This window comes from Seriola dumerili, unplaced genomic scaffold (assembly GCF_002260705.1).
Source record: "Seriola dumerili isolate Sdu_G_001 unplaced genomic scaffold, Sdu_1.0 BDQW01000086.1, whole genome shotgun sequence".
Classification (NCBI taxonomy): domain Eukaryota; kingdom Metazoa; phylum Chordata; class Actinopteri; order Carangiformes; family Carangidae; genus Seriola; species Seriola dumerili.
In genome coordinates this window covers 1,250,959-1,278,778 of record NW_019174341.1, presented here as the reverse complement: position 1 = coordinate 1,278,778, position 27,820 = coordinate 1,250,959, and the positions used below count along the sequence as shown (strand labels likewise).

The window sequence follows — 27,820 nt, the reverse complement described above, 5'->3', positions numbered from 1 at the left end:
TAAGATCTGTGCAGCAGAGGATTAGTTTGTACCAGACTCCACAATCACTGGATCCTATTAAAGCTGAAACAGTCGATTGATTAGTCGTCTGACAGATCACAAGCAATAATTCTGATAAACAATTAAATTATCTTACGAGCAAAAGGACCAAAAGAAGTTCTGTGGTTTCTTTTTGTTTTTGACTTTTCATCCACTAAAACAACAAATCTGAAGGAATCTCAGGAACCTTGTGAAGCCTTTATATTCTGACATTTTAATTCAGTTTCAATTCTAAATACTTTATTGGTTCCTTAAGGGCCAATTTGAGGCAAACAAAGTAAACGTAGACAGCGCCACTCTTTCATGGGCCAAACGATTAATCAGTTTATCAAGGAAGTAACAGTAAGTTGCAGCTGTAGCTGCTACATTTCACTTTATGCTAATGCAGCTTAATCTTCCCACACCTTCAGTTTGTAACAGACAGTTTTAAATCTGACACTGATGAGTAAGATCACCTGTGTGTGCAGACACTACAGCTTGCAGCAGCTGTTGGACCCTCTGACGATCACCTGGGAGCGTCTGGACTACCGTCTGAGCTGGCACCTGTGGGGCGTCCTGCAGGCGCTGCACTACAGCCACCTGAGCACCTCGCGGCAGGGACTCCTCCACGCCAGCTACGCCGCACAGCTGGAGAGCGCCGGCCTCTGGCACATGGCCGTCTTCATCCTACTGCACATCCCCGACCACATGTACGTCACATCTCTTCTGCAGTTACACACTCTGTGAAAATAAACGTTGCGTCAGATGATTCACTGGTGTGTGTCTCCCTGTCTTCAGTCAGCGGGAGCGAGCAGTGAGGGAGATGTTGACCCTCCACTGCCCCCTGCAGGAGACGGACGAGTCCGTCCGGAGGGAGCGCTTCCTGACCGAGAGGCTGCTGATCCCGGAGCAGTGGATCCACGAGGCCAAGGCCACCCGAGCCCGACGAGACGCCGACAGACACCAGGAGGCCCTGCACCTGTACCGGGCCGGATACTGGAGCCAGTGTCACCGGCTGCTGATCCAACATCTGGCCTCAGGTGGGTCCTGGGTTTTTAATCATTCACATAAACACATAGACCTGCAGCCACATGTACTAAGTGATGGTTTAGTTAGTTTCTAATTGTCCAAGTCAACACTGAAGATTTCCCTGATTTGGAAAAATTGAAAACAAAAATGAGGAGCTTCTTGGGAAAATACAATCTGATATCAGCTGTCAAATAAAAGCAAAAATGAGTTGAAGAAAGAAAAGATACTTAAACACAGAAGAGAACTGGGTTCAAGTTCTGGAAAAGCTTTTGAATTTAAAACTGTTTGGGCTGTTGGGAGTCCAGAGAGATTATTAGATTTTATTATTTAACGTATTCATGGTTCCTCCTGCAGAATGCATCATCAACGACAATCACGACTACCTGCTGGAGTTCCTGGAGGGGCTGGCGGTCCCTGAACACAGCACCACCATCCAGGACTGGGACACTGCAGGGAGAGTTTACCTGGACTACATAAGAGTCATAAAGACTCTGCAGGACATCCAGCAGGTACTGACACTGTGTTTTCTCTATGTCGAAATTGTTTTTTATGTAAAATCTAAATCTGTGAAGTAACTAATAATTAAAATTACAAATTTCTCTCTGGAATTTAGTGAAGAAGTGAAAAGTAGCATTTTAAAGCTGTCCTTAAACGCAGCACCGATGTGACGCAAGGAGATGGCTTGTGTTGACGTTTGTGTTTCCGTCCTCGCTGACAGATGGAAAACGCCGGCTACGAGCTGGAGCGTCTCTACAGCGATGTCACGTCTCTCTGCAGCAGAATCGAACTTCTGCCCTGCAGCACCGCCAGAGACCGCCTCGCCCAATCAGGTAAGAGCTTCTCAACCATCGGGTTTAAGCAGCGACACGAGGCTGATGTCCAGAAGACTCTGCTACTTTTCCCTCTGACTGAACACAACAGCAGCTGGATTCACAAGCATACCTGTCCTCTGATTGGCTGAAGTTGGTCTGAGACTCATGTATATAATTCATATGATTCAGTGCGACTTCCACACATATCATTATCTTCAACATCCATCAACCTGCTTAGAAATCATAGAAGAAGAGATGCTCAGCTGTTAATGAGACAGTTCGACTGCGTGGAAACAAATACAGGCTAAAAACAACAGGTCACAAGTGAAAAATCCTCTGCAATAAGTTTATTTAAAATAACATATGTGTTGTGTTTATCTAAGAGAGGGGGGAGGGAGGGAGGAGGGTCTGGTAGGTGAGTAGCTGCTCTCAGAGGAGGGAGGCGTTCAGGCGAGTCAGGGATTCTGGCGACTGATCTGCGTTCAGAAACTCGTTCAGCACCGAGGAGGCGATGAACAAGTCGTTCATCTGAAGATCATAGTGAAAGAGACGACTGAATGAGGGAGGAGGGAAGGTGAGTGACGTCTTAGTGCAGCTCTACAGGTGAGCAGCAGCTGTCAGCAATAATTTTATTCTCACAATATATCAAATGTGAAAACAGTTCAGGAGTCTGTGGCAGGGATGAACCTGCAGAGAATCGTTGACCTCCTCGTCTTCAGAGCCTCAGTGAGTTTCAGCTCAGTGTTTGTGTGTTTACTCTCACAGCTGTAAACAGCCTCAGTCCTCCACCTGCTCAGCAGGTGACACAAACACCACAAATCAATCAAATCAATCACCATGAGTGGAAACAAGAAACTGTTTAACAAGTTCAACAGAGCAACTTAAAGCTGACGAACTGTTAACGACGTTTCTGCTGAACATCGGTCAATCGGTGAGCGCAGGTTCAACAGGTGAAATCAGCTGTTGTGGTTTGGTGAGGGTGAAAACCTGCAGACGCTTCCATGACACTAAACCGCCGCTCTACCTTAACCGACCCCCGCCCCTCCTCCCTCCGTGCAGAAATGGCAAAGCGCGTGGCCAACATCCTGCGCGTGGTGCTGAGCCTGCAGCAGGGCGACGCCGCGTCCGACTCCCTCAGCATCCCACTCGCCCAGCTGGCGCCGCACATCACCCGCCTGCCGATGCCGGAGGACTACACGCTGGAGGAGCTGCGAGGCCTCACGCAGTCGTACCTGCGACAGCTCATCGTCAGCCAGTGAGAGCGCAGGACGGCAGACATGTTGTTACATCAGTGAAGGTGTGAAAAGTTGTTTAGGTGTTGTAACTGAGCTGCTCAGACATCATGAAATCCTGACGCAGAAACTTTTTCCAACAACAAAAAGGAGCAAAAAGAAAGAACTTGTAGTTTCTGAGTCTTCGACCGATCGAACCTGCAGCTGCTTCACTTCGGTTCTGGACGTCGTCTGTTTGAATGTTTGTAGAGAACGGGCACAAAGCTTCGACGTGTCATTCCTCACTGTGTGTGTGTGTGTGTGTGTGTGTGTGTGTGTGTGTGTGTGTGTGTGTGGATCCAGGGGAGCGTTTTAAAACATGATCAACAGTAAACGACACAGAGCGACTCAGAGATCAGACCAGTGACGTTCTGTCAGTTTTAAATCTCACATCTCACTTTACTTCAGTTGTTTTAGAGCAGTGGTTCCCAAACTAAGGTTGGGGCCCCCGACAGGGTGCATGGGGTCACAAGATGATTGACAGGAAAACAGAAAAAGTTTTGTTTCAACAAATCTTTATTTTTTCTGTTTTTTGAATTCCTGGATTATTTTACCTCAAAAAAATTATTTAAATATAAAACGAGAGCGGTAATCACTTTTCTGTAGAACCGGTTCTAACTGGTTAACTTGTTAACTCGTTGACTGGTTAACTTATTAACCGGTTAACTGGTTAGCTGAGACATTGTTTTGTTTAAAGGGTTCACAGGTGGAGAAGACTGAGAGTCACTGTTTCAGACATTTGAATCCACTGATTCTGCTGCGTCTTGGATTCTACTGGTTTCCATTTATTTCTGTTTGGTGTGGAAAGTCTTGAAACTTACTCATTACATTTATGAATAGAGCTGCAACTAATGATTGTTTTCTTTATAGATTAATCTGTTGATCATTTTCCTGATCAATCGATGACATGTTTAATCTATAAATGTTGAAAAGTGACAGGGACTTCTTCTCAATTTACTGTCTTATCAAACAGAAGCTTAAGCCAGAGAATATCAAGTAACTGAAACACTTAATTGATCATCCAGTATTAATTTTCTGTTGATTGATTAATCGAGAGCCACATTTGATTTTCACTTTGCAGAAATGAATAGAAACCAATAGACGTCTGCAGCAGGAGATAAAAACTGTCAGTGAAGACGTGAAGCATCTAAAACGTAGAAACACGCTGGTCTGGCTCTTCTTTTGAAATGATCAGCTGATCGCTTTATTTGTTGGCGTTGAGGAAAACATGGAGGTCGGATTAAAATTAGCTTCACACTCATTTTTCAGTTGTTTATTATTTTTGAAATGTTCCCCAAACACATCTCCTCTCCAACAACTGAGAGCTCGTTATGTTTTCATTCGTAGATTTGGTTTTATTATAAGTCAATAAAAACAGCCGTTAGCTTAGCATCTGTTCATCTGTCAATATGTGAATAAAGACGATCTATGGTAATATTAAAGAGCGGCGACGTTGTATAAACGGGTTCGATGTGCACAAAGACGACTCAGAGGAAAACTCAACATGCAAAGTGTAAAATGCCGAATGGTCTATTTTTGTAGATTTCTTGTTTTTCTGTTTGGTTTGAATGTAAATCGAACGTGTGTGTAACCAGACTTAAACAACAACAAACAAACAAGTGGTTGTTTTTTTTTTTTGTTTGTTTTTTTAGTAGCACTTCATCTGAGTTCTTGTTTTCTACAGTGAAGCGTTTCCTTCCAAACGAGTCGCCAACCAGAGATTTCACTGCATGTAATTATATAAATATTGTATATTTTTGAAAATCAAACAGGGAACATCAGGTCATTTTTATCCTCCACCTTTAATTCTTAATAAATTGGATGCATAATGCTTTGGAAAGAAACCCTTCACTTATTGATCAGTTGATTGATTGGTCATTTTGCTTTTGGTTGTCAGTTTGCCAAGAATGTTTTTTGTTTGTTTTTCTTGTTTTTTCAAAGTAAAATCAGTTTCACTGTTTCTGGACAGGACGCTCCACATGATGTCTGTTATTTCTCCTGTTAAACACAAACTGTGTGTGTATGTATTTTACATGGATGGATACTGCTTTGTGTGTGTGTGTGTGTGTGTGTGTGTGTGCGCGCGCGCATGTTTACTGATGATTTTGTTGATAATATTTTTTAATAAAGTCAAGTAGAAATAAAGAGACATTTGTTCTTTATTTTTCATGTTGTTTCTGGATCTAAAGTCTGTCACTCGAGTCCTCGGTAGACGTCGGCACAGGAACGACCCGGCGCCATCAGTGTGTGTTCTGAGTTAGAGATGTGAACTTCACCGCTGTGTTTTTCACTATTGTTGTATTTTATTCTTTTGTTTGTTACGTTGTCTTATTTTTCGAAAGCAGATGTTTCAATCAGACACCGTTGAAGTGTGTCAGATTCTCAACAGGGTACAAATAAAAGTTAAAGGGAAAATGATCGAACAAACTGATGGTCGTTCTGAACTATTTCATTCAAACTCAGTTTTCTTTCTTCGAAATAACCCAGGATGCATCTGGCAGCTTTGTTCTGATGAGGGAAGTAGGCCGATGACCAGGCGGTCTGAAATAACTGCTCGCACTAAATCTTCTAACAGCATCTTGATGCTGCCACTGATTTTTAATCTGCCATTGGTTTAATTTCTGGTCTAATCTCCAGGTGCAAGAAGGGACTTTGAGTTCTTGACTTTGGTTCCTTTGATCTCAGCTCAGCCACCAAAACCACCTGCAAATACCAACTCAGTTCAGACAAGGAGTTCAGACCAGTCGGAGTGTTTGCGCCGTGTCTCTTTATTTATGAACAACAAACCTTAAAGCAGAGGGATACCCCACCTCTGCAAATGTAAATGCAACCAAAACCATTTCAAATAGAAAAGCACCCTAACAAAGCAGATGCACTGCTCTGGTAACCACAATGGGAAGGTTACATTTAAAAAATGTATGAAGATGTTAACGATGTTTCTCTTCCACAGATACACGTCATTCTTACAGCCTCTTAATCTCTTTTATTTTATTTCCTTGTAATTTCACTTCTGCAAAGAGCGGCAACATCTCTTTAAAATCATCCTCCGATTTAAAGCCCAATGCGTCTGCCAGAAGTCGAGATGTCACAAACAAGGTCTTCGTCTGCTGGTTGACCTCCGCCACCAGGTGAATGTTTGTCTTATTGGATTTTAAGATTGTTATGATCTTGATCCACGCATTCACGACAGGAGCACTTTCCGCCTGCACAAAGACAGATTGACAGTCAAGGTTTGGGACATCGTGTATTGTATGAATAATAACAAATAATTGTTGTAATCCATATCTCAGCCCTGACCGTGAACGAATCCATCTGTACAGGGAAAACATGGAGGGATCAAACAGGCCGTGGTTTTCTTATGAACTGAGCAGATGTGTGATCAACTTTACGTGCTTTTATAGATGTTTAAATTGAACCTTGAATTGTCTCAGTCTACTAGCAAACTAAACAACAAACAGGTGAGTAGAGAGGAAAAGCAAACACTCAGACATCAGTTACCTTGGGAACATCGGTGCATCCAGTTGGCTCCAGGGATGAACTTTGTTCCTCTGTCTTTATCTGTTTGGGCTTCACTGCTCCGGCAGCATCAACCTGAACGAACCAAACCACCACAACATAATTAATGCCCTGTTGGAAATAATGCCTCCAATGAACTCATGAATTCACAAGCTTAATTACAGACAGTGGATCACGTAACTAAATGTAAAAATGTTCTTTTGAGCTATGAACATGAAAACTACACATATATCTGATATAATCAGACACCTTTTCCCTCCTTTGTCATTTCATGATGTTCTGAATGTCCTGAATATTTTCAGGAAGCACAGAGCAATAAAGATGGTTGTAGCCTCCGTGACGTCACCCACAGGTTTCTGAAGAGCAGTGCTGCTGCACTGTCGTCATCTTGGCAGTGCCTGACTTGGCCCCTAACTCCTGGCTAATCATCTCACTTTTGGAGAAAGCCTTAAGTGGTCTTTAGAGGAAGTTTGCCCCCCCCCCCCTCCCCCCCTCCAAAAGCCCAGAGAAGCTGTGAACACTGTTGTAACCACAGTAACGATGAAATTTCTGGTTCTGCCGTAACGATTCGAGACTGAGTCTGATACTGAAAGTCGGGGAGAAGAAGGCGACAGACCCGAACCACCTTTGCAACCAGAGCAGAACATCTCACATTGGTAAGTTTTTATTTTGTGGCTCTTATATTACAGAGGCAACGTTATAAGTGTTAAAGTAGCTGGTTGCCAGGCGTCATGTGGATGTTTTACATAGTCACAGATAAGTTACGGAAGAAAAGCCAGAATACAAACGAGGCACTGAAGGCACTTGAGGGTCGGTGTTTTCTGTCGGAGAGAATAACTTCCTTTGGGCTTTGTCACTCAGCTGAACTTAAAGAAACTATATAACTGAAGAAAAGGGAAAAACCTAAAAAAAAACATGAGAACTTTAATTTATGTTTATAAACCACCACCTTGTGATCTGCTGTCTAAACCGCAGCAGGACTCTGGATGTGAACCCGGTCTTTGGTCTGACAGTCCTGCACTTTATATTTCGCCCCCGCTTTATGTCCAGGGTCGGACTAACTCTATTAAAGCTCGCTGCCTTGTCACAACCCACAGATACAAGAAAACATTTTTCACCTTCCTCTTCGTTAAGAGCTGAGCAGGATTCAGCGCCGCTGTCCCAGCTGCAGCGTTTGCACCGAGGTCACTGCCGCCTCTCTGGGGGGGTTTCTGATCCAGAATACAAAAGGAGAGCATTTAAAAAAACAAACATATTATCGAGTATTCTTCATTAACGTATCACTCTTACCTTGTCAGGTTTGCCGAACTTCTGGTGATCTGTAAAAGAAGAAACACGTCACTGCTGAATGTTCTGAGGTAAATCTGAAAACTTGAAACTAAACGTTTTGAATATGAGTCGATCTCAAACATCATGATGCTTGATGGTTAATTACTGTCGTATGATTTTGCAGATTAATGACTTTTTACCAGCTTCACTCTCTACACATTTAAAACTGCTGGCTGACAACACGAGAAGACGGGACGGGCCTCACTGTCACATGATGCTGTGCAGTAATTATGACCTCACAGCTCAGTGGGAGGAGCTGATGAAGAGACCAGGAAGCTCGTTTAATCTGCAGCATTTCCCTTCCACCCTGGAGATCAGCGTTCTATATTCAAGTGTTTTATCATTATAGGAAGGAACAGAGGTGTGCGCGTAGTATAGATGTGTGTGTGTGTGTGTGTGCTGTGTGTGGTTGTGTTGTGTGGTTGCTTATGTATGTGTGTTGTGTATTAGATGTGTGTGTGTTGTTGTGGCGAGTGTGTGTTGTTGACTACCAAGCTGCCAGTCTCTTCTTTCTTAACTAACCCTGAGGCCTGCCTGCAGGGTTTTGGTCGATCTTACTGTTAAAAAAGCATTTAAAAAGTGAAACAGTTAAACGTGACTTTGTGTGTGTAGTGTTTCTGTGCGTGGTGTAGTGTGTTGTGTGTGTGGTGTGTGTGTGTGTGTGTGTGTGTGTGTGTGTGTGTGTGTGTTGTGTGCGGAGTTGTGTGTGTGTTGTTGACCTACCAGCTGCAGTTTCTTTTTCTTAACTAACCCTTGAGGCTCCTGCAGGTTTGGTCGTTCTTACTCGTGACAAAGACCATTTTAAAAAAGTTTTGAACCAGTTTTTAAAACGTCGTGTGTTGGATGTGTTTGTGTGTGTGTGTGTGTGTGTGTGTGTGTGTGTGTGTGTGTGTTGACCTACCAGCTGCAGTTCCTTCTTTCTTAACTAACCCTGAGGCTCCTGCAGGTTTGGTTGTCTTACCTGAAAAAGACATTTTAAAAGTTAAACGTGCATGTCATCAGTTCAGTGTGTGTGTGTGTGTGTGTTGACCTACCAGCTGCAGTTCCTGCAGGTTTGGTCGTCTTACCTGAAAAAGACATTTTAAAAAGTGAAACAGTTTGAAAATGGCAGAGTGTTTTCTCTGCGGAGAGCGGCAGTGTTTAAATGTCTTTTCATATACACTGCTCGACAGGAATAAAACACTACTACCAGAGATGGTGGTCATTTCAACCCAGAGGAGGGACTGTGCAAGTTTTAGGCACTGAAAGTAAAGTGAGGGTACAGGAAAGAGTGAAAGCCTAAATGAGACCAGTATTTGCTGTGACTCCGCTTTGCCTTTAAACCAGGGTCAGTTCTCCTTCGTACACCTGCTCAGGTTCTTGTCTGGTAGGTTTTTCCAGCATCTTGTAGAACCTGGCTCAGTTCTCCTGTCTCCTCATGTGATCCAGACCGACTCCATGATGCTGGATCAGGTCTCTGTGGGGGTCAGACCATCTGTTGCAGGACTCCTGGTCTCTGAAGTTAGTTCTTTATGACTCTGGCTGTGTGTTTGGACTCTGGACGTCTCCTGATGATGGAGAAGAATCTAAACATCTAAAGGTCCTAAAACCTCTGCACAGTCCTGTCTGTTTATTTCATATTTGTTTAGTCAACTTTGGAAAGATTTGTTTTGACTTTGACAATAAGTGTCAGAAATCCCAGTTTCATTCTCTGTGATTTAATGTTTAAAATTAATCATGAATAAAAATAAGGGGTGTGAAGAGTCGGTGACCCGTCACTGTGAACTCACTCTTGTTCTTTTTCTGGTTGTTTTTCTTCAGTTTGTCCACAAAGGGGCGCAGTGGGCCCTGGACTTTACAGTCCATCCGAGGCAGCTGCTCCATTTCTTTCTTTATAACAGTGATGGATTTTTCTGTTCCATAGTACTGGATGATTATCTGGGGCATTTCTTCTCTGGTCTTGGCATACTTCACACCCGTGGGTATTTTGTCCAAAGAGAATAGCAACTTGTTGTATTCGTTCTCTCTCAGTTCCTCCAGGATGGAGTTCAGGGCTGTCGTCCACCTTCTTTCAAAATCATTCAAAGACATCTGTGACACAAAGAGACAAATGAGAAGAAGTTTTTCAAATGAAAGACACCTGAAGGCATTGATGACATAAAGAGTGATAAGACTAATGCCATCAAACATCAGTGGTGGCTTGACCCAGCCATCATGTACATAAGGTAAACTACTGTGTGTTATTTCATCATTCTTCCTGCTTTTCATGCAAAAACTCCCAACAATAATACGATCTGTTTACATTTGGGAAATCAATTATTCACACCTTTACCAAACTGTATTCACCAGACAGGATGTCCTCGCTACCTTGTGTAATTTTGAGACACAACAACTAACAGTTTTAAAAGAAAATCACCTGGTGCCTGACGATTGCTTCTCCAACACTACAGATATCTGAAGCATCAGAATGAATGAAAAACAAAAAGAATGAATCCACTGATACAGTGAGTCGACTGATGATTCGTCATCATCGTTTGTCAAACCCTAACCCAGCTTTAAATTGTTTATAACCAAAGCTTTACTTTTATCAACCACCTCCACCTTAATGTAAGTCAGTCAACAATCATAACCTGTGCAAGGCACATTCTGCCTGGAGAACACACAGCACACACATGGATATAACTGAATATGAAGGACACAGTAAATGTAGAGCTGTGGGCATGGAATGAGGCTTATGAAGGTATTTGATCATTTGATCTTATGACTTGATTTTAATATCTGTTCTGTGTTTTCTGACAAAAGGCAGAACTGAACCTCACGAATCATTCAGTCAACAGACTTCCTGTTGAATCTTCCTGTGTGCAGAGTCGAACAGTACATGAATAAAAACTGAGCCACATGCATCCCTCACTTTTCATCTTTCAGTTTAATCCTCTGGAGCCAACAGTGAGTCAATGTTAAAACAATATCACACACACCGACAAACAAACAACCGCTCTCCTCCCAGTGATTAAATATCAGCAATAAAGTAAATCAATCAATCAATACTCACTTTTTTTTTTCTTCAACCACAGACTGTTTCTGTCTTCGAGGTTTATTGCTACTTGGCAGATGGAGAGGCTCTCAACGCCTTCCTGTTACGGTGAGTGGCAGATCAGATACCAACAGTAATGTTTCCTCAGCCTGTGTGCCGTCCTAGTTGTCCAACATAAATGCTAAAATTTAAATATGGAGAGAATATAAATGTCAACAATTATTTGAGTTTGTCCAAATTTGACTGTTAATCCTCATAGCATCTGCCCCCCCCCCCCCCCCCCCCCACTGCAGTGAACAATGGTTTAGCCCATTTCCCGGCCAAAAGTAGAGACATTGATACTTTCAGTTTCATGTTTTGTGAAAAGGGAGTAACTGCAGTTTATGTTCTGTGCTGTCGGTTGTGAGCAGCTGAACAACAGGGTTCATCGTTTAGACCTGAATCATTTATGTTTTTTTACTTATGTAAAATAATAAAATATCACACGATACAGGTATTACACTTAAAATTTTATTCAAGTATAGACATGTAAGCAATACAATGCATCAGAAGTAAACATTTAATGCAGAATGGACCTTTGTACATGTTCTAACAAAAACCTGATTAAACATAAAAAATACAAAACAAATATATAAAAACAGAAAATGTTTCAGACCTGAAATACTAAAAAAAAAACAGTATAATCAGTTACACAATATTATGATTGTGACTTTATGGTGAATCTTAAAAGAAATTTTTCATAGATGTATTAAAAGAATAAACCATCAAAACCGTCAAGGAAAGCTAAAAACAAGTTTTGCATCAAAGTGCATCAAAAACAGACAAATATAATCATAATGACAAACAGTATATGTGGAAATAAAACAAACAAAGTTTAACCACAGTTTAACAAACAATGAATCTGATAAAAATAAAAACAGGTTAAACATAATTAAAATCTTGAAAATAAAAGTATCTCAAAGGAAAGTTTCTGACATCTGGTGGATCGATGACATGAAGATCTAATTGGTTGAGAGCAGAGGAGGAACTACCCAGTATGAGGTGATGTTCCTAATAAAGTGCTCAGTGAGTGTAGGTATCCATAAAACCAGAATGGCACATACCTCCAGATTATTACATGATTATTGTCTGGATACGTCTGATCAAAACATTGTTTTCTGACAAAATGTTAAGAAATGTTAAGAAAAGTGATAAAAATATTTCACCAGATTACCACCACAATTTAATGCTCTTTTCCTAGGCCCCTCCCCCATCCCTCCACCAAGTTTACTGGAAATTGTTTTTGTAATTTTTGTGTCAACCTGCTGACAAATAAACAAACCAACAGACACAAGTGAAAAATAATCTCATTAATTAAAATTAAATGCAGAAGAGGAAAAGTCCTTGTCTAGTATCCTGACATTGTACCAGCAGGTTTTCTGCCTCTGACTGTTTGCACATCTTCAGTTACTAATAAACAGGAAACCGTCCACTCTGAATAATGAAAGTTATTTTTACATCTTTTCAGCAGCTGTGATTTTATTAATCTTGCTTCCTTGTAATACTACATCTGCTGAGAAGGGCATGTTCTGAAGGAGCCTTTCCTCAAAGTCCCCCTCCAGTCTGACACCAACCGCCTTTGCCAGGAGTTTAGACTCCACAAAGAATGTCTCCACCTGGCCGTTAATCTCTGCCTCCAGGTGAGTCTCCATCTTGTTGGTGGCTGTGATTCCTATAATCTTGAACGTCACGTTCTGGACTTCAGCATTTTGGATCTGGACAAAGACAGATTGACAGTTGCAGTCACTCATGAACGTAGCAGGGAGGAGGGTGTAATGTTTGTGTGGTGAATCAGTGTCTCGTCTCATGGGGACTAGGACATGGTAGTGATGTGAATAACGGCTCTTAGAAAGGAGCTTTCTGAGAGCCGTTCAAAGATCAGCGTTCCTTTTACTTTTTGTCTGAACAGAAACAGCAAGGCAGCGCTGTCGGTGTGAATGTCAGTGTAAATCATTGTTCAGCCAGATGTTGGTGTTTCGTCATTGACCACTGCTCTTTCAACATTAACTGAGTGCAGCTCTTTCCGAATGTATCACGTGCTGAACGTAATATTCCTATAACAATGTGACCACAACTCTGCACACCCATAAGTCCTTACATGGTTTTTACCTGACCTTGCTTTTTAGTGGGCGGGGTTACAAGGTTTACCTGTTAAATAATCGGGGTGTGAAATTTGGGCACAAAAGGGCGTCTGTCATAGTTGGTCTGGTCATCAGGTGCACCGGGAATCACATTAGCATCAGTAGAACAGTGTGTAGAGTTTGATAACGGATACCTTCAAAATTCTGGTGTAATCAGTTGAGTTCAGCGACACCATGTCATAGTAGACACTGGTCTTCACGTTGGTCACTCGGACAAAGTCTCCATGTGATTTATCTCTGAACTGCTGGATGTCTTTGCCCCACAGGGTGATCCTGATGGAATCAGTGTCGTCTTTAAGGATGAAGTCTCGCTTCTCTTTCTTCCCCCGTTTGGTTTTCAGTTTGACGTGTTCAACAGGATCGATCTGAGCAACACCACAAGATTCAAACAAAATTAGAAACAGCAGCTACATGGCTCTCAGCTGTCGTGTTACTGGATGGTTTTCACATTTCATGTTACATACAGCTGATTGACTTGTCTTTGATATATAAATGCACGCACCAAATAAAAGAATGAACCTGAAAACCCGGGGCCTGTTGCGCTAAACCCTTCAAGTACACCTTTAATTTGTCCTTAGCTGAGGGAGCTGCGTGAGGGTGGGGTTACCTTAAGGAAAACGTTACAGGCCCTGTGTTTTACTTATTCTGTCGGCCCAAGCGAGATATGTAGAGAGGTCCGCCCCGGCTCTGATAGCATTTGATAGCTTGTTCCACCACTGTGGAACCACAGACCAGAAAAGTCTGGACTGTATTCTGGACCATCTCTAAGGGTTTCACTGTCCGTGAAGTAAGGCCTGCCAGAGGGGCAATGCAGTAGTCGAGATGAGGGATGACCATGGCCTTGTTCAAGAGCTGGGTGGAGTACTGAGTCAGGTAAGGCCTGATTTTTCGTAAGATGAATACAACAGGGTCAGAGAAGGAGAGGTGGGAGGACTCAGCACTGCCTGTTTCCCTCTGCTGGGCCTGATGATCACTGAAAAACTTAACCTCAATACTGAGCTTCCACAGAAACGCTCAGCCAACACACCATATTTCTCAACAATATAAAAAACAAACTCACCTTTGTTACAGTTCCTTCAACGCTCACTAATGTTTTGGCATCAAATAATTTGGCCTTTGCGATGGAGCAAACAGGACTGTAGCGATAAATGAGCATCTGAGCTTCCACCTCCAGCTCCTCTGGAACATCAACAGGGGGCGTCCTCGACACTGTGCTGTCTTTAAACACTTTCATGTTGTTCTCATTAGTGTAATCACACATTTCCATTTTGTAATTTCTGAACATGTAGAAATTCTTTTCCGTGATTTTTTTAAAGCGTTCTTCTCCATAAACCATTGCTTTAATGCAGTTTGTCTCATCAGCAAGCGCCACATAAAAGAAGAACCTTTTCACCTTCTGTTTAGTTACATAGATACGCAGAGCAGATTTCTGCACAATTTTCCCAACTATGGGTTTTTGACAGAGGCCATCACTGTTCCTTAGATCATGGATGGTTTTCCTCTGGACACAAACAGAGAACAAAACAAATTCAATCATACAAGTCAAGACAAAGTCGAATGAGAAATAAATTAGAGATTTGAAGAAATCCACTCACCCAAGAGGGAATGTTCTCCTGGAAGAAGAACATCTCATTAATCATCAGCTACTCATAATGGAAGAGCTGATTTAATGTGCAAATGTGACATTTATATGTTAAAACATTTTTCTTTTTTTGGAAAGCTCAAGTTCAGATAACTGAGATATAATTAATTAGCTAGTTAGCATGCTAACTTCAGTAGAAGACAATAAGTGAAATAGGACCAAACAAGAGTTAACATTGGTGTTTGTTTCCACCTCTGGAGACAGATGTTGGTGAGTGAAGGAATGAAGTGTGATGCTGAACTCACAACATCTCTTCTAGAAACAGCTGCTAATGCTAACGTTAGCTATGAGGCAATAGAAAAAATTACAAAAGGTAATTTTAATACTAATTACTATACTACTAACTATACTAATTTCTTTTCAGTGCATAAATAGTACAGTATGAATGTGTATTTTAGGAACTATAGTCTTATAACTTATACTTTAATTATTACACATGAACAAACAGTGCGGTACTGTCCTACCGCATTATTACATGGATATAATATATGTGTTTATGATTTTCAGCTGCATGGCACCTCTAGGCAGAACATGTTGATAAATGTTGATAAATGTGGACATGGTCATAACTTTATGTGAGCATGCCATGTTTCCCCTGGCTGTCCCTGATTTTATCATACATACAGTTTCTATGTCACTGTGCTGTAAGGTGTATTCATCAGTAACCAGGTAACAGGTGTCCTACAAGTTACCCACCTTGTCAGATTTGCAGCTCTTCTGTTGATCTTTAAAAGAAGAAACAAACATCGGTCAGTGAGTTTCTTCACTTCATTCATTTTACTAAATGACTTCCACCAAACTTCGTTTGAGCTCATTCTGTCTTCGTTATCAGCTGCTCCATTTCATTGAAACGTGACAATACATTTAAATATATTTAGTACAGATTGTCTCAAAATACATGTCAGCTTGCATTTGGCTGTTATGGTAATTTTGTTAAAGGTGTCATGATGCAGATATTTATGAAGTCAATCTGTCCATCAGGTTTATGTTAGAGGTGTGTGTCCGTTAACCTACCAGCCTCTCGCTCCTCATCCGAGGAGTCTGAGTCACTTATGATACCGTTCTTCATAAACCCTGAAAATTAAATGTAAAAAGTTACACACACACTTTATGAACTTTTCCTCTTCCAGTCTACATCCCTGTACAGAAGCTTCCTCTGGTCAAGTGGTGGAAGAATAACTCCGGTCCATGTGGAGATCCACTCATTATATTATTATATTATAAACTGAATGTGATTCATCGTTGGGATTTACTAGTTTTTAATTATATAGTGCTGTTACTTTCTGTTTCTTATTTTACTTCCGATGTCACTCATTTAAAAATATATAGTATTTCGCAGTGAATGTCCTGTATTGTGCTATTTCTGTATTTTCTGTCGACTACGAGTTACTGAGCTTTGAGGTCTCCAGCCTCTGTGTTTGTGTTCTGTAGTTTTGGTGGCTCTGCTACTGACAAGACACAATTAAAACTGTTCACCATGGAAACACATGATGACCAGATGGGCTGTCCGCTTGGTGTCACCTCAGATACTTTGAGTCACTGAGTCACCTCTTGGCCTCGAGTGGCCATTTGAGGAACTCCATGTTGTGGCTTCAGGTTTCAGTCCTGGAGGTTTCCGGTCGTCGCAGCAGACACAGGTGGACCTCTGTGACTGTGTTTACCTACCGGCTGCAGCCTCTTTCTTGTTATCCTTTGAATCCAAGTCACTTTCGCATTTCCGCTTCTTCCCTGAAAATGACACAAAAGTGGAACACACTTATTGTTCAGCTCCAAAACAACTGAAAATCAACAGAAGCTGATTTCTTCTTTGATTAATTAACTGTCACACTCTCATTTAGTATTTTCAGAAATGACCAAGCAGCTTTTCTTTGTAGACAATTACTGGACTGTTGCTCAAAACCTGGACAAATGAGACCCAAACCATCTCTATAGACATATAACACTAGAGCCAGGAAAGAATACAACAGGTTCTTTTGTACTTTAAGTCAAACATAGGAAAACTTCTTACAACCTTGAAGCTTTATGTGCTTCTTTTACACTGATTACATCAGTTTGATCAAGTTTATTTTCCCAGTATGTTGGTTTACTTACCGTACATTTACAGTGTGTAACCACTGAAATGTTTTTTTCTATTTAACAAAAATTATTGCTATGATGTAAATCTATTTTTAGTGGACAAATACCAAGTAAAAAACCAGGGGGAGGAGTTTGTCCGCTTTGGGAGCCTCAGAATTTCCTCTCTGCTCTTTGCAGATGATGTGGTTCGTTTGGCTTCGTCAGGCCGAGACCTTCAGCACACGTTGGTGCAGCTTACAGCGTGTGAAACGTCTGGAGTCAACACCTCCAAGTCTGACTTTGCCCGAACACGGTGGATCTTGACAAAGACTGGAGCTTGTCAAGCGAAGACGACAGCAGCTTCAGTCGGAGGTTTGCACATTGAGGAAAATCCTGGGATCTTTGACACGTGGTTAGCTATAGCCAAAGTGTGCTTGTCAAGCTGTCCTTGACTCAGCCTTTGCTGCTCTGAGATCAGTTAGGCTCTGCTTGCTTAGTCATTGCACGCCACTGCTACCTAGTATTAATATGTCATTATAGCGGGAGTTGGAGTTTTTCTTTGAAGGGGTCTGAAGAGTTTCTGAATGCACTGGATAAACATGGTCAGCAGACACACTCACAGATCTGATGCCAGCTGTGACCACATGGTTTACACAACATTTACTGTGTGAACTCACCCTTCGTCTCTTTCTTCTGTTTCTTCCTCAGCTTCTTCACAAAGGTGTGCAGCGGGTCCTGGACTCTCGCATCCCGCCGCGGGATCAGATCCATTACATCAGCGATTGCAGAGATGGAACCCTCTAATCCGTAGTGCTCGATGATGATTTTGGGCATCTCTTCTCTGGACCTTTCAGTCTTCACACTTCTGGGGATTTTCTCCAACATTTCCAGCATCTTTGTGAACTGTTGTGACCTCAGTTCCTCCAGGATGAGGGTCAGGGTTTCTTTCCACTCTGTCTCTGAAATCATCTCTGACATCTGACACAGAGACGAGACGACAGAAGAGAAAGAAACAGTTCCTGCTTTAACCTTGTTTTCTTCTGTTACTTCAGACACAAACAACAACAAGATCCTGTCTGCTGTATATTATATATATATTATACACACTGTCATGTTAGTGGTGACTCTGAGACACACAACATGTGAACTGTCATTATAAACATGTATGAGAGGGACTGTCCAGCCTCCCTGACCCTCAGTACATTCATTCAGCTACAGTTTGAGGTACTTGTACTTTACTTCTACTGTAATGAACGTTTTTACTGCACTACACTGATCTGACAGCTGGAGTTACTGTGCAGATTATTTACATACATGTAGAAATAATGTGAAAATAATGTTAATCCAGACGTCACCAACACTTTTGTCATGTGACTTCGTATGTAAAATCTGTGTAATCAGTGTGTAGAGACCCTTAATGGGGCTCCATACATAAGACCACTTCCCCATCCACAGTATCTGATGGTGTTCACTTCATTTCCAGGAACTTTAATGGGGAGTGTAAATATATGTACGTATACATTAGCTGAAGTTTACTTTGTGCACCTTCCAAACTTTCATGTGATCGTCTGCTCCACAGAAACGAGCAGGACCAGAGGTGAAACAGTCAGTCGCCATTAACCATGAACAAGAGCAAAACAATCAGACTCTACATCTTTTCTCTCTCCTCTAATTCATGAGATGAAATATCTCGTTATTTTTCAAGAAGGAATTCACAATAAAGTTTTGAATCAATACTCACTTTGTCCTTTTCTTCACAGCCGGACTGTTTGTGTTTTCGTCTTTGCTCAGTCGTCACCAGTCAGAGCAGCTCAGCTAAAGAGGCGGGAAAAAAGGCACATTCAATCTGTTAACGTGATGCATGCTGGGCTTTTTTTTTCTTCTTCTTCTTGTTTTACAGCGGTTGGCTGCATCTTATTGACGCATTATCGCCACCTTCTGCTCAAATCCTACCGATACAATACCCCACAGACGATCCTTCCTGTGGCTGACTGAAGAGCGGCATGTAGATCGTCATGTCAGCTGTTTGTATGGAAACCCCTCACACTTGCTGGGGCTGAGGATCAACATGTTAACACCTCCACTTGTTTAGTTTCTTTCCACCCGTCGCAGTGCAACCAACTGACATCAACAACTTATTACATGTTCTTCTGTTTAGTCCAGTTCCTCTCGCTGGTCCTGAGCCCCGTCTCTCCTGCCTCAGGGTTCCTGGCACCATCTGTATGTGAGTAGATCACTGGTCTTTTGTTACACGACGGTTGGATGAACTTCACACCAGCGTCATGGAGCCACCGCCGGACGAGCTACTGAAGGACTCGTCGGTCTTCAACCTCTCCTGTGACAAGAGTAGTAACTGCAGTTTGTTGTGACAGTTCAGCCTCAGTCAGTGAAGGAAGACGTGAAACATTTAATCCTCAAACTGCAGTTCAGAAATATTGGCAACGAAATCTAACAAAAGGTTTAAGTGTTCAATTACTTCATGTTTCATATTACTGGATTATTACTGATGCACACATGTTGACACCATCCTGTAAGTGTGTCTGTTCCTTGTTCAACCTTAAGACAAATTTCCTCTCAGGGAAAATAAAGTTTATTTTATTATTTAAGAAAAAAAAAGTTAAACTAACAACAAACAGGTTTTTAATAAAGTTTAAGAGAAGCTGATGTCGGAGCAGGAAACACTAACTTAACTCAGAGATTAATAATATCACACAGACCATGTCTCCATTTAAACTGAATATCTGATCTCATCAGGATCAATAATCACTTTGTTTTCAAATGTACGAGACTTCAGACCAATCTTCTGTTTTACACACACACTTTATTGCAAAGGAACATCCACCATAACAGTTTTGTCACAGAAACACTTTGAGTTTGAGCTTGTGGCTTTAAAAACAAACATGTTCACACTTTAACTTTTTATTTATTCAGTGACGCGTCGACTTCAGCAGGTTCCACCGAGTTTCTTCTGCTCAGAAAATAAAGATTATAAACAGAGAAGATATAAAATGATGAAACTGACTCAGTCTGTTTAAACGTTTGTTTCCTGCTTCATCTGAAGATTAATTTATTTCTCATGTTTGAATCATTAATTTAAATCCAGGAAATAAATGTGACATGCAGGAGCTCTGAAGCCAAAGTGTCAAAGGAATGATGTAACACTTCATCCAACAACGTCAACAACAACAACAACAACAACAGGCGACAAACACATGGAAGGTTTCAACTTGAAAATAAATAAGTGGTGATGCCTGACCACCACCTGTAACGTAAACTGTGTGGACAGAGGACGACCTCCAGCCGCTGAGGTCAGAGGTCAGGCTCAGGTCCTCACTGCAGCTCCTTATGTGACCATGTACTCCTGACGCTTGTTGAGTCGGACCTGGCAGAGCGAGACGGCGCCCACCGCCACGTAGATGGCGGCGGCGATGAAGCAGTTGATGCCGACCTGGTTGTAGAGACTGTAGATGTTCTGAGGAGGATTTTTACTGCGGAGAGAAGAAGAGACGGATCAGGTCTTCACCCACAGACCAGATCACTTTAAACTAGAACCACATCAGTCCTGTGGTCCGGACCGATCTGGTGCTTATGGGATTTTATTGCATCATCGTTTCCCGGGCAACAAAGGATCCAACAGGTGGATCTCTGCAAGAACCAGTTCGTCAGTAACAGCTGCACACGTCCCCACACAAAAACACATTAACCCAATCTGTTACACAAACATTATGTTCAGGATCAATTAATTTGTCCGATATTTTAACAATTAACTGAAGAACTGTTTGTTTTATAAAACGTCAGAACATATCGACCAACAATCAGATCGTTTTGTCGAACCAACAGATTCAGTTACTGTCACACGAGACAAAGAGAAGCAGCTCAAACTGACCAGCTGGAACTTTGTTTGAAAAATGACTTCAAACAATTAATCGATATAAAAATAGTTGCCGATTGACTAATTGTTGCTGCTGTACAGAGATTATTTTCATTAACAATCAATCTGCTGATTATCCTGGAAAATTTGAAAATGCCAGTTCGATTTCTCCCGGTCCATCATCTCTTTGGATCTGGGCTCAGGTCTGGTTTTGTGCGAGCGACACTTCAGAACACAAAGAGATTCAGTTCACTGTCGAATCATCACATCTGATGAAAACTTTGTCATTTCTGCTTAAAAAATTACGAAAACAATTATTTGATTATCAGAAGCTGATTGATCTTCAGAAACACCTGCTGTTAGCTGTTAGTAACTCACTCGTTGCGAATGTCGTCCTCTGTGAAAGGGACGTCCTCGATCAGCACGGCCGACTTCGCGCTGAAGAAGATCCCCAGCATCGCCTGAAACACAGCGGGTCAACATGAGGCCCGGGGACACAGCAGAGGCCACAGGATGTGCAGCTGGGGACAGAACTGTCACAACTCTTTCAATCATAACCATAATGAGTCTGTGGTGGAGCTGATTATTTAATCAATTATAAATCTGTAATTAAATGTTTGTATTCTGTTTATAAAGTATAAAATAAAGTTACTGTTTCTCACCTCAGTGGTTTTAGTGATTTAGTGGCTGCTGTCAAACTGCAGGACAGTTTGTGAACATTTTTACAGATTCACTTCATTATTTGTACTCTGGTTTGAGAGTGTGGTGGTTACTGCTGCCAACAGTTGTGGTTTATTTTTTCTGACCTTACATTGTGGAAGTGGAAAAACTGACTTCCTGCTCTGGAACATCACATGAGGGTAAAAAGTCACATGACTCATTTGAGTTCCTCAATTAAAACAACAGAGGAAAATGTTTCTATCCAGTAAAAAGACTGAATAACAAGATCTTTGACTGGGATCACTTTCATACCACATATTTCTGGTTAAATGGCTCAGATTTCAGAAGTCAGTCTGTTTGTCAGTCACGTTCTGGTTGATAAGTTCCTGTTAGTAAAGTTAAAGACTCATTGTAACTGGACAGAGATATAATCATTCATTTGACTGGAAAACCAGACGTTAGCCACGTCCATAATGTTAATTACACAGGCACTGATTATTTTCTCCATTGATTGATCGATAGTTTTATCTATAACAAGATAATAGTGAAATATGTGTCTTATAATTCTGTACAATACATTCAAGTGGCTGATTTTATTTGACCAACAGTCTAAAACCAAACATTAACTTTACTATCGTATATGACAAATAAAAGCATCAAATTCTGACATTATTCGATTTTTCGACTGATGGTTACAGCTCTGCTATTGATTACTAGTGCAGTGGTATGTTCTAGCATACATTCAGTTTGGCCTACTTGGGCTCCGTCTATTAACCGGAGACCAATTCCAGTCCAAGGACTCCTTTGCGACAGCTGGTTTGTGTTTCATGGATTTCCGGGTCTCACGAGATTCAACAAAACCCGGTTAAAACGGTTATTTTCCGAAAACGTCCTGGTGAATATTTAAATTATTTAAAAGGATTTATTCCAGGAAATAGTCTGTACCAGAGATCGATATTTCTTACCAGCATGATGACCCCCCAGATGCTGATCACTATTCCGCAGGCGGCCATCTTCGGCCCGCAGAACAGAAGCGACGGCATGTCGGTGTCCGGTGTTTTTACTTTTAATTCTCCGAAATGAGAAACGTTTTTACCGTTCAACGACAGCCCGACCGATCCTCACGGTCAGCTGATCCTCATCACTCGGTTTCACTCGGAAGAGTTCGATCGCCGTCGTAACACTGCAGCGAGGCGACCAATGAAAATGTCGTATATGACTCGCTCCGCCTTTTCCGTTAAGGCTGACCAATGGTGTTCGACTTCCAAACTCGCGCAACGTTCCCTTCATCCCCTCTACCTTTGTTGTGTGATATTTACAATATTTTTCTCTGAACATGTGATTTATAAATGATTTAAAATATAATCGCGGCGCTGAATCGTATGTGTATCTGCCGAAGATTCTTTTTTTAAAATCTCGCCAGGTTCTCAATGGAAGCCCGCTAACGATAGCGCGCTAGCTAACGTTACAGAAGCTAACTTTAGCTAGCAGCTAGCTGTGTATGTTCGTGTTGTTTTGATTCAAGAACAAATCCAGAGAAAAAAAGCTTCAGCTCCTTCAACGAAATGACGTCAGCATCTGCTAAGGTGAGTTCTTACCTGAGTGTGGACTCTCTTATAAACCAGAGTGTGACCGGTGTGTGCATCAAAGTTAGAGAGCGGGTTACACAGCTGCCGCCAGACTTCATTCAGAAATCGGTGACTTTAACGCAGCTGCCGCTCACAGAAATATAGACTTCATAAAAAGTGCATTAGTTTTTCTCCTACATGAAAAGAATCTAGTGTTTGATTCGGCCAATAGCTGATACACCAAACACGGAGCAGAAGTGGAACATTCCTGTTTACTTTCTGTAATTTTCAGATGTGACGTGTGAACCCTCCCAGTGACGTCAGTAAGTCAGGCCTTCAAAACTCAACAAACGTACATTTGGAAGATTATTTTGACACTCAGACCAACTATTCAATTAGATGAGATGCCAAGGCTATAATGTTATTTTATGTTAATTAAATAAAGAAGGTGCAGCAGGTTGTTAACTTCATGATCCCACTGGGGAAGTTTCACATTCAGGAGGTCGAGTTCTCAAGGTCTCCATCGTTTGAATCCTTCAGGATGGATTTAATAAATACTTTGAGTTTATCCAAATTATAAATAATAAGAAATGTGCTGATACAGCAAGTGTTTTACAAGAGCTCTTCAAAGAAATCTGATTATTGTTAAGATTTTTGTGTTTTCTTACTTGCGTTTCATTTATTTATTGTTCAAAATTATGAGACACATATATGTGTATGTATATAATATAGTATACTAACGTATAGTACTAATATACTTAGTATATATATATATATATACTTAATATATATGTATATGTCATGTTATGCAACATTGAAATGTAGTACTCATAGCTGGGGAAAAAAAGCCATATAATGTTTGCCAGTTATATTATTATGATGCCTCTTTATTTGTTCATTATATATACACCATATTGTTATATTTTTTGCAATTAAACATTTTTCAATTAAAAAAAACAAAAAACAAACAAACATGTACATTTCAAGATTCATTTATTGATTCTGGAAAGACTGAAAGTTTCAAAACAACAGACGTGATTAACATTGAACAGAAAAATATTTTCACTTCACTTGAATTTAAGGAAAACAATTTATTCAATATTGTTAACCTGCTGATTTTACAAGGAAATTTCATATTCATAATGTGAAATTTCTTAAATCAGATCCCTCATTTAAGTTGTTTTTAATTGAACGTTAGTTTGAGTCTCTCAAATTTGTAACAAATAAGAAGTCCATGTCAGCAGTTCATGTCTATTCTGAAATGTTTGTCTGAAGAAGTCTGTCACTTAAAATATGTATTTGTCCTTTTTTAATCATTTTTTGTTTTTTTATTTTTATTTTATTTGCTTCTTTTAAGATTGAGATATTTAAGAACTAATATGTCTGATTGTAAAATTTCCAATTTCAATAGTAAAATAAAAAAAGATCTTCATTTTATAATGTGAACTGTCGTCACTTGAACTTTTAATGTTTCTGCTCTCATCACCTGATCTTCTTCTCTGCAGGTCGGGGAGATTTTCTCAGCAGCTGGAGCCGCCTTCACCAAACTGGGAGAGTTGACCATGCAGCTGCATCCGGTGTCCGACTCCAGCCCTGCAGGGTGAGACACACACACACACACACACACACACACACACACACACACACACACACACACACTCTGTTCAGTGTCAGTTGACTGTGTTTTCGTCCTCAGAGCCAAATGGACAGAGACGGAGATCGAGATGCTTCGATTGGCCGTCCGTCGATTCGGAGACGACCTGAACAACATCAGCACTGTGATCAAAGAGCGAACTGTGTAAGTTCACCTGTGTTAGAGGAACAGTTCACCTGTGAAGTGTTTTAAAGGGACTCAGGTGAAAATGGAGGTTTGGTTTTAACCCTCAACATGTTCATATATAATAGACAGATTCGTTGATCGTATAATAATACTTTCATGGAGAAATCCAGGTGAGTCAGGTGTGGCTGTGTTCTTCTTCTGCAGAGCTCAGATAAAGAGCACGGTGAAGAGGAAGTTGTACGAGGACAGCAGAGTCCCCATTTCCTCTGAGTCCCCGAAGAAGACCGTCAAGAAATCTGCTGCCGCCATGACGCCGGCGCCCACTCCCTCCGCCCCCGCCATGATCGCCGTGCCGACCTCGCAGGTTGTCGTGGCAACGGGTATGCAGAGCAGCCCCTCGCTGGCCCCGCCCATCAAGAAGCAGAAGACGGCAGGTGAGAAACGACAGGAAGTGACTCCTCCTTGCCCCGCCCTCCCTCCTCCTCCTCATCATCATCTTCCTCCTCTCCCTCCCCCTGCAGACGTGACCCTCAGCGCTCTGAACGACTCGGATGTGAACAGTGACCTGGTCGACATCGAAGGACTCGGCGACGGCTCGTCCAGCAAGAAGCTCAACTTTGACCAAGGTCAGTGTCACAGAGCTTGTTACCAGGTAACAGCCACTAAACATGATGACTGTGAGGAAGTTGTTCTCTTCACCTGATTGTAGCAGGTGTTTCTTCCACCTGTATTTATCCAACTTTCCGTCCAATCAGGTTTGTTCTGTTCTGTGAGGATCTGAAAGTAGAAACCCTGTCAGTCACACCTGAGGGGGTGTGGTCAGAGCAGCCTTAATGACTTCACTTTTACCTGTGGTTTCCTCAGAGAGCCTCAACCTGGACTCAAGCCTCATCATGAACTCCAGTGACCTCCCCCTCCTCTCCCGCTGACCTTTGACCTCCCAGAGGAAAGAGAGGGAGCAGCAGGAATCATCACGTCGACCGGCCATCTTTTATTTTTTTACTCAGTCCCTCCTGTTTCTCTCTTCACCTGAAGTTCATCCGTCAATCATCACGACGCTCCCTCGACTCTGCAGCCACGTTTTCATTTGAAGTCCGAGGTAGAAAAAAGAAAATCGTGTCGAGTTTCTGGATCCAGAGAAGTTTATTTATTTTATTTTTTAAAGAGAACAGGTGACTCTTCGTCCTCGTGTAGAAATATCGACTGATGAACTTCAGGCTTTTTTTTTTTTTTTTCTTTTTAGAAAAACAGATTGTTCCCATCAGTGAGTTTTAGTTTCTGCTTCTGTTCAGTTTTAGAATCAGACAAAAAAAGTCAAAGAAACAGATTTGTTTTTTACATCATGAAGAACGAACAGAGTGAAACCTGTCGAGACGCTTTAACAGAGAAACGATCAGAGAGACGAGAAATCATTCAGCTCTTATTTCATTCCCTCAAAATAATGAATATGCATCAATGTGCAGCCTCTCGTTAGTGTCATTACATACCGGTCAACATCTCTTCAAAATAAACACAAAGATGTTGGAAAAAACAAACGTGTTCTGAAGGTTTTTTCAAAACATTCAAAGATTCTTCGAACCATCAGGATTTAACTGATAATAACCTTTAAATTTGCATCACATTGTACAAATTGAGAAAGAAGATAAGTCACTGTCATTTGAAGCAGGTTAAACAAAATATTTTTCATCCAGCTGAGTAAAAAAATTCTGAGGATTTTGAAAACACCTTCAGGACAACGGTACACATTGTTACACAGGTACAGGTGTGGGTCTAAACCAACTCTGAACTATATCTATACATCTCAGCCTGAAGTGAACTCCACACGATTAAACTGAGGGAACGAAATGAGTTTCCTGAACCGACTAATAACCAACATGAGGAGATTCCCCTTGAGCCTCAGCAGGACTTTTACTTTGAAAGATGTTATTCTGACTTCTCTCCTCTGTCTGTGGCTCTGAGCTCTGATTGGTTCCTGTTGAAGACGTTAATCTTTAACACCTCACAGATAATAGTTTCATTTATAATGAGGCTGTAATTAATAAAAACATATTATTAATAGATCAGGTTCCAGATTCACACACAATCATTTTTGTATGAAACAGGATTTGTTGACAAAATGTTGTTAATCATGATGTGAGTGTTTTGACTTTGACCTTTTATCAATCAGTGGCTGTGAGTGATGTAAAAACATTGTTTTAATTATGTTAAGTAAAACATTTAAAAAGTGAAGGTTTCTTGTCTTTTGCTGTTTCTTTTTTTAAATGATGAAATGCAGCATTTGAAAGAGTTTGTCAATTTATTGACATATTTCAGTTACTTCTTTCATCCAAACAAAATAAAACGTTTAGTTAAAAATCATTTACGTTACATACACATATATTTACATTTGAGAAATAATTGATTCCTTTTCTACTGATCAACAAATTGTTTCACTCTTTGAAATAGTTTTCAAAAAATTCAACTTCATCTGCTGCTGGTGCTAAACTGTCCAACACATAATTATTCACATTCATTTTTCAGGCAAAAATCTCAGACAGATCTGAACTCATCTTCTTCAGTAGTGATTCACTGCTTTTCTTCTTCTGTGGCTATAAACTGAATGTTCAGCTCTGAACACTTGGTCGAACAAAAGGGATTTTCTGACAATAAATAAACCAAATGATTAAAAAATATATTTTCACAACTGATTTGGTGATTAGTTTCTCGATCTCTTTTGAGATCTGTTCGATGACAAAAAATAGTGAAAACAGTTTAATTTATACTTTTTGTCTGAGCAAATCAACGACCCAGAGATGCAACTTTAACATCAAACAAATAGAAAGTACTCACATTTTAGCAAATTAATTATTTAAAAAAAAGATCATCATCATAATTCTTGCTGCTTTATTATTTTTGGATTGACTAATAAATTAAAGGACTAATTATTTGAGCTCTAAGTAACTGTTATTGTCAATGTATATATATATATTGGCTGAACCATAAAATGTCAGAAAATATTGAATCATGTTGATCATTGTTTCAAAAGGAACATAAAATGTTTGTTTCAGACAAAACAACAGTTTGTAATTTAACTCCA

General features: G+C 40.9%; 5 protein-coding genes and 1 long non-coding RNA gene across 13 annotated transcripts in view; 3 read left to right on the top strand and 3 right to left on the bottom strand.

The window, feature by feature from the left end:
* Positions 1 to 5,038, top strand: part of nup98 (nucleoporin 98) — a 24,096-nt gene extending 19,058 nt beyond the window's left edge. For 5 of the 6 annotated variants that reach the window (XM_022744686.1, XM_022744680.1, XM_022744681.1 and 2 more), the window contains 5 exons: positions 507 to 728; positions 817 to 1,058; positions 1,402 to 1,556; positions 1,766 to 1,877; positions 2,919 to 5,038. In XM_022744686.1, coding sequence (XP_022600407.1) covers positions 507 to 728; positions 817 to 1,058; positions 1,402 to 1,556; positions 1,766 to 1,877; positions 2,919 to 3,118 — 931 coding nt within the window. In that variant the 3' untranslated portion in view covers positions 3,119 to 5,038. Of the gene's footprint in view, positions 1 to 506; positions 729 to 816; positions 1,059 to 1,401; positions 1,557 to 1,765; positions 2,053 to 2,918 lie in introns of those variants that run through there. The other variant, XM_022744684.1, reaches the window with a different exon arrangement.
* Positions 5,039 to 5,880: 842 nt separating this feature from the next.
* On the bottom strand, positions 5,881 to 11,091 carry LOC111221381. Of its 3 annotated transcripts, XM_022744749.1 has the most exons (9): positions 11,007 to 11,046; positions 9,745 to 10,047; positions 9,010 to 9,042; positions 8,877 to 8,936; positions 7,937 to 7,965; positions 7,765 to 7,857; positions 6,629 to 6,721; positions 6,428 to 6,442; positions 5,881 to 6,333 (listed from the first exon to the last, which is right to left on the bottom strand). In XM_022744749.1, exons 2-9 carry the CDS (start codon positions 10,043 to 10,045, stop codon positions 6,094 to 6,096), a joined length of 864 nt encoding a protein of 287 aa, XP_022600470.1. In that variant the 5' UTR covers positions 10,046 to 10,047; positions 11,007 to 11,046; the 3' UTR covers positions 5,881 to 6,093. The 3 variants fall into 3 exon arrangements, with proteins under 3 accessions (XP_022600470.1, XP_022600471.1, XP_022600472.1); XM_022744750.1 differs by lacking the exon at positions 6,428 to 6,442 and having other exon boundaries at positions 9,745 to 10,045; positions 11,007 to 11,091; XM_022744751.1 differs by lacking the exon at positions 8,877 to 8,936 and having other exon boundaries at positions 9,745 to 10,045; positions 11,007 to 11,091.
* Positions 10,844 to 17,653, top strand: LOC111221382. The gene is made up of 3 exons (XR_002665089.1): positions 10,844 to 10,900; positions 11,029 to 11,096; positions 17,574 to 17,653. It is a non-coding gene; the product is annotated as an uncharacterized LOC111221382 (long non-coding RNA).
* LOC111221380 lies at positions 11,650 to 18,755 on the bottom strand. The gene is made up of 9 exons (XM_022744748.1): positions 18,607 to 18,755; positions 17,543 to 17,843; positions 16,476 to 16,538; positions 15,825 to 15,884; positions 15,507 to 15,535; positions 14,764 to 14,781; positions 14,229 to 14,669; positions 13,303 to 13,533; positions 11,650 to 12,742 (listed from the first exon to the last, which is right to left on the bottom strand). The coding sequence occupies exons 2-9, from the start codon at positions 17,841 to 17,843 to the stop codon at positions 12,482 to 12,484; spliced, it is 1,404 nt and encodes a 467-aa protein (XP_022600469.1). The 5' UTR covers positions 18,607 to 18,755; the 3' UTR covers positions 11,650 to 12,481.
* Positions 18,756 to 19,666: 911 nt separating this feature from the next.
* Positions 19,667 to 22,562, bottom strand: rnasek (ribonuclease K). Its single transcript, XM_022744732.1, has 3 exons — positions 22,362 to 22,562; positions 21,115 to 21,197; positions 19,667 to 20,353 (listed from the first exon to the last, which is right to left on the bottom strand). The coding sequence occupies exons 1-3, from the start codon at positions 22,437 to 22,439 to the stop codon at positions 20,209 to 20,211; spliced, it is 306 nt and encodes a 101-aa protein (XP_022600453.1). The 5' UTR covers positions 22,440 to 22,562; the 3' UTR covers positions 19,667 to 20,208.
* A 95-nt stretch (positions 22,563 to 22,657) lies between these two features.
* cunh17orf49 (chromosome unknown C17orf49 homolog) lies at positions 22,658 to 26,973 on the top strand. The gene is made up of 6 exons (XM_022744731.1): positions 22,658 to 22,982; positions 24,470 to 24,564; positions 24,661 to 24,762; positions 24,949 to 25,178; positions 25,266 to 25,370; positions 25,609 to 26,973. The coding sequence occupies exons 1-6, from the start codon at positions 22,962 to 22,964 to the stop codon at positions 25,671 to 25,673; spliced, it is 618 nt and encodes a 205-aa protein (XP_022600452.1). The 5' UTR covers positions 22,658 to 22,961; the 3' UTR covers positions 25,674 to 26,973.
* Positions 26,974 to 27,820: the final 847 nt, after the last annotated feature.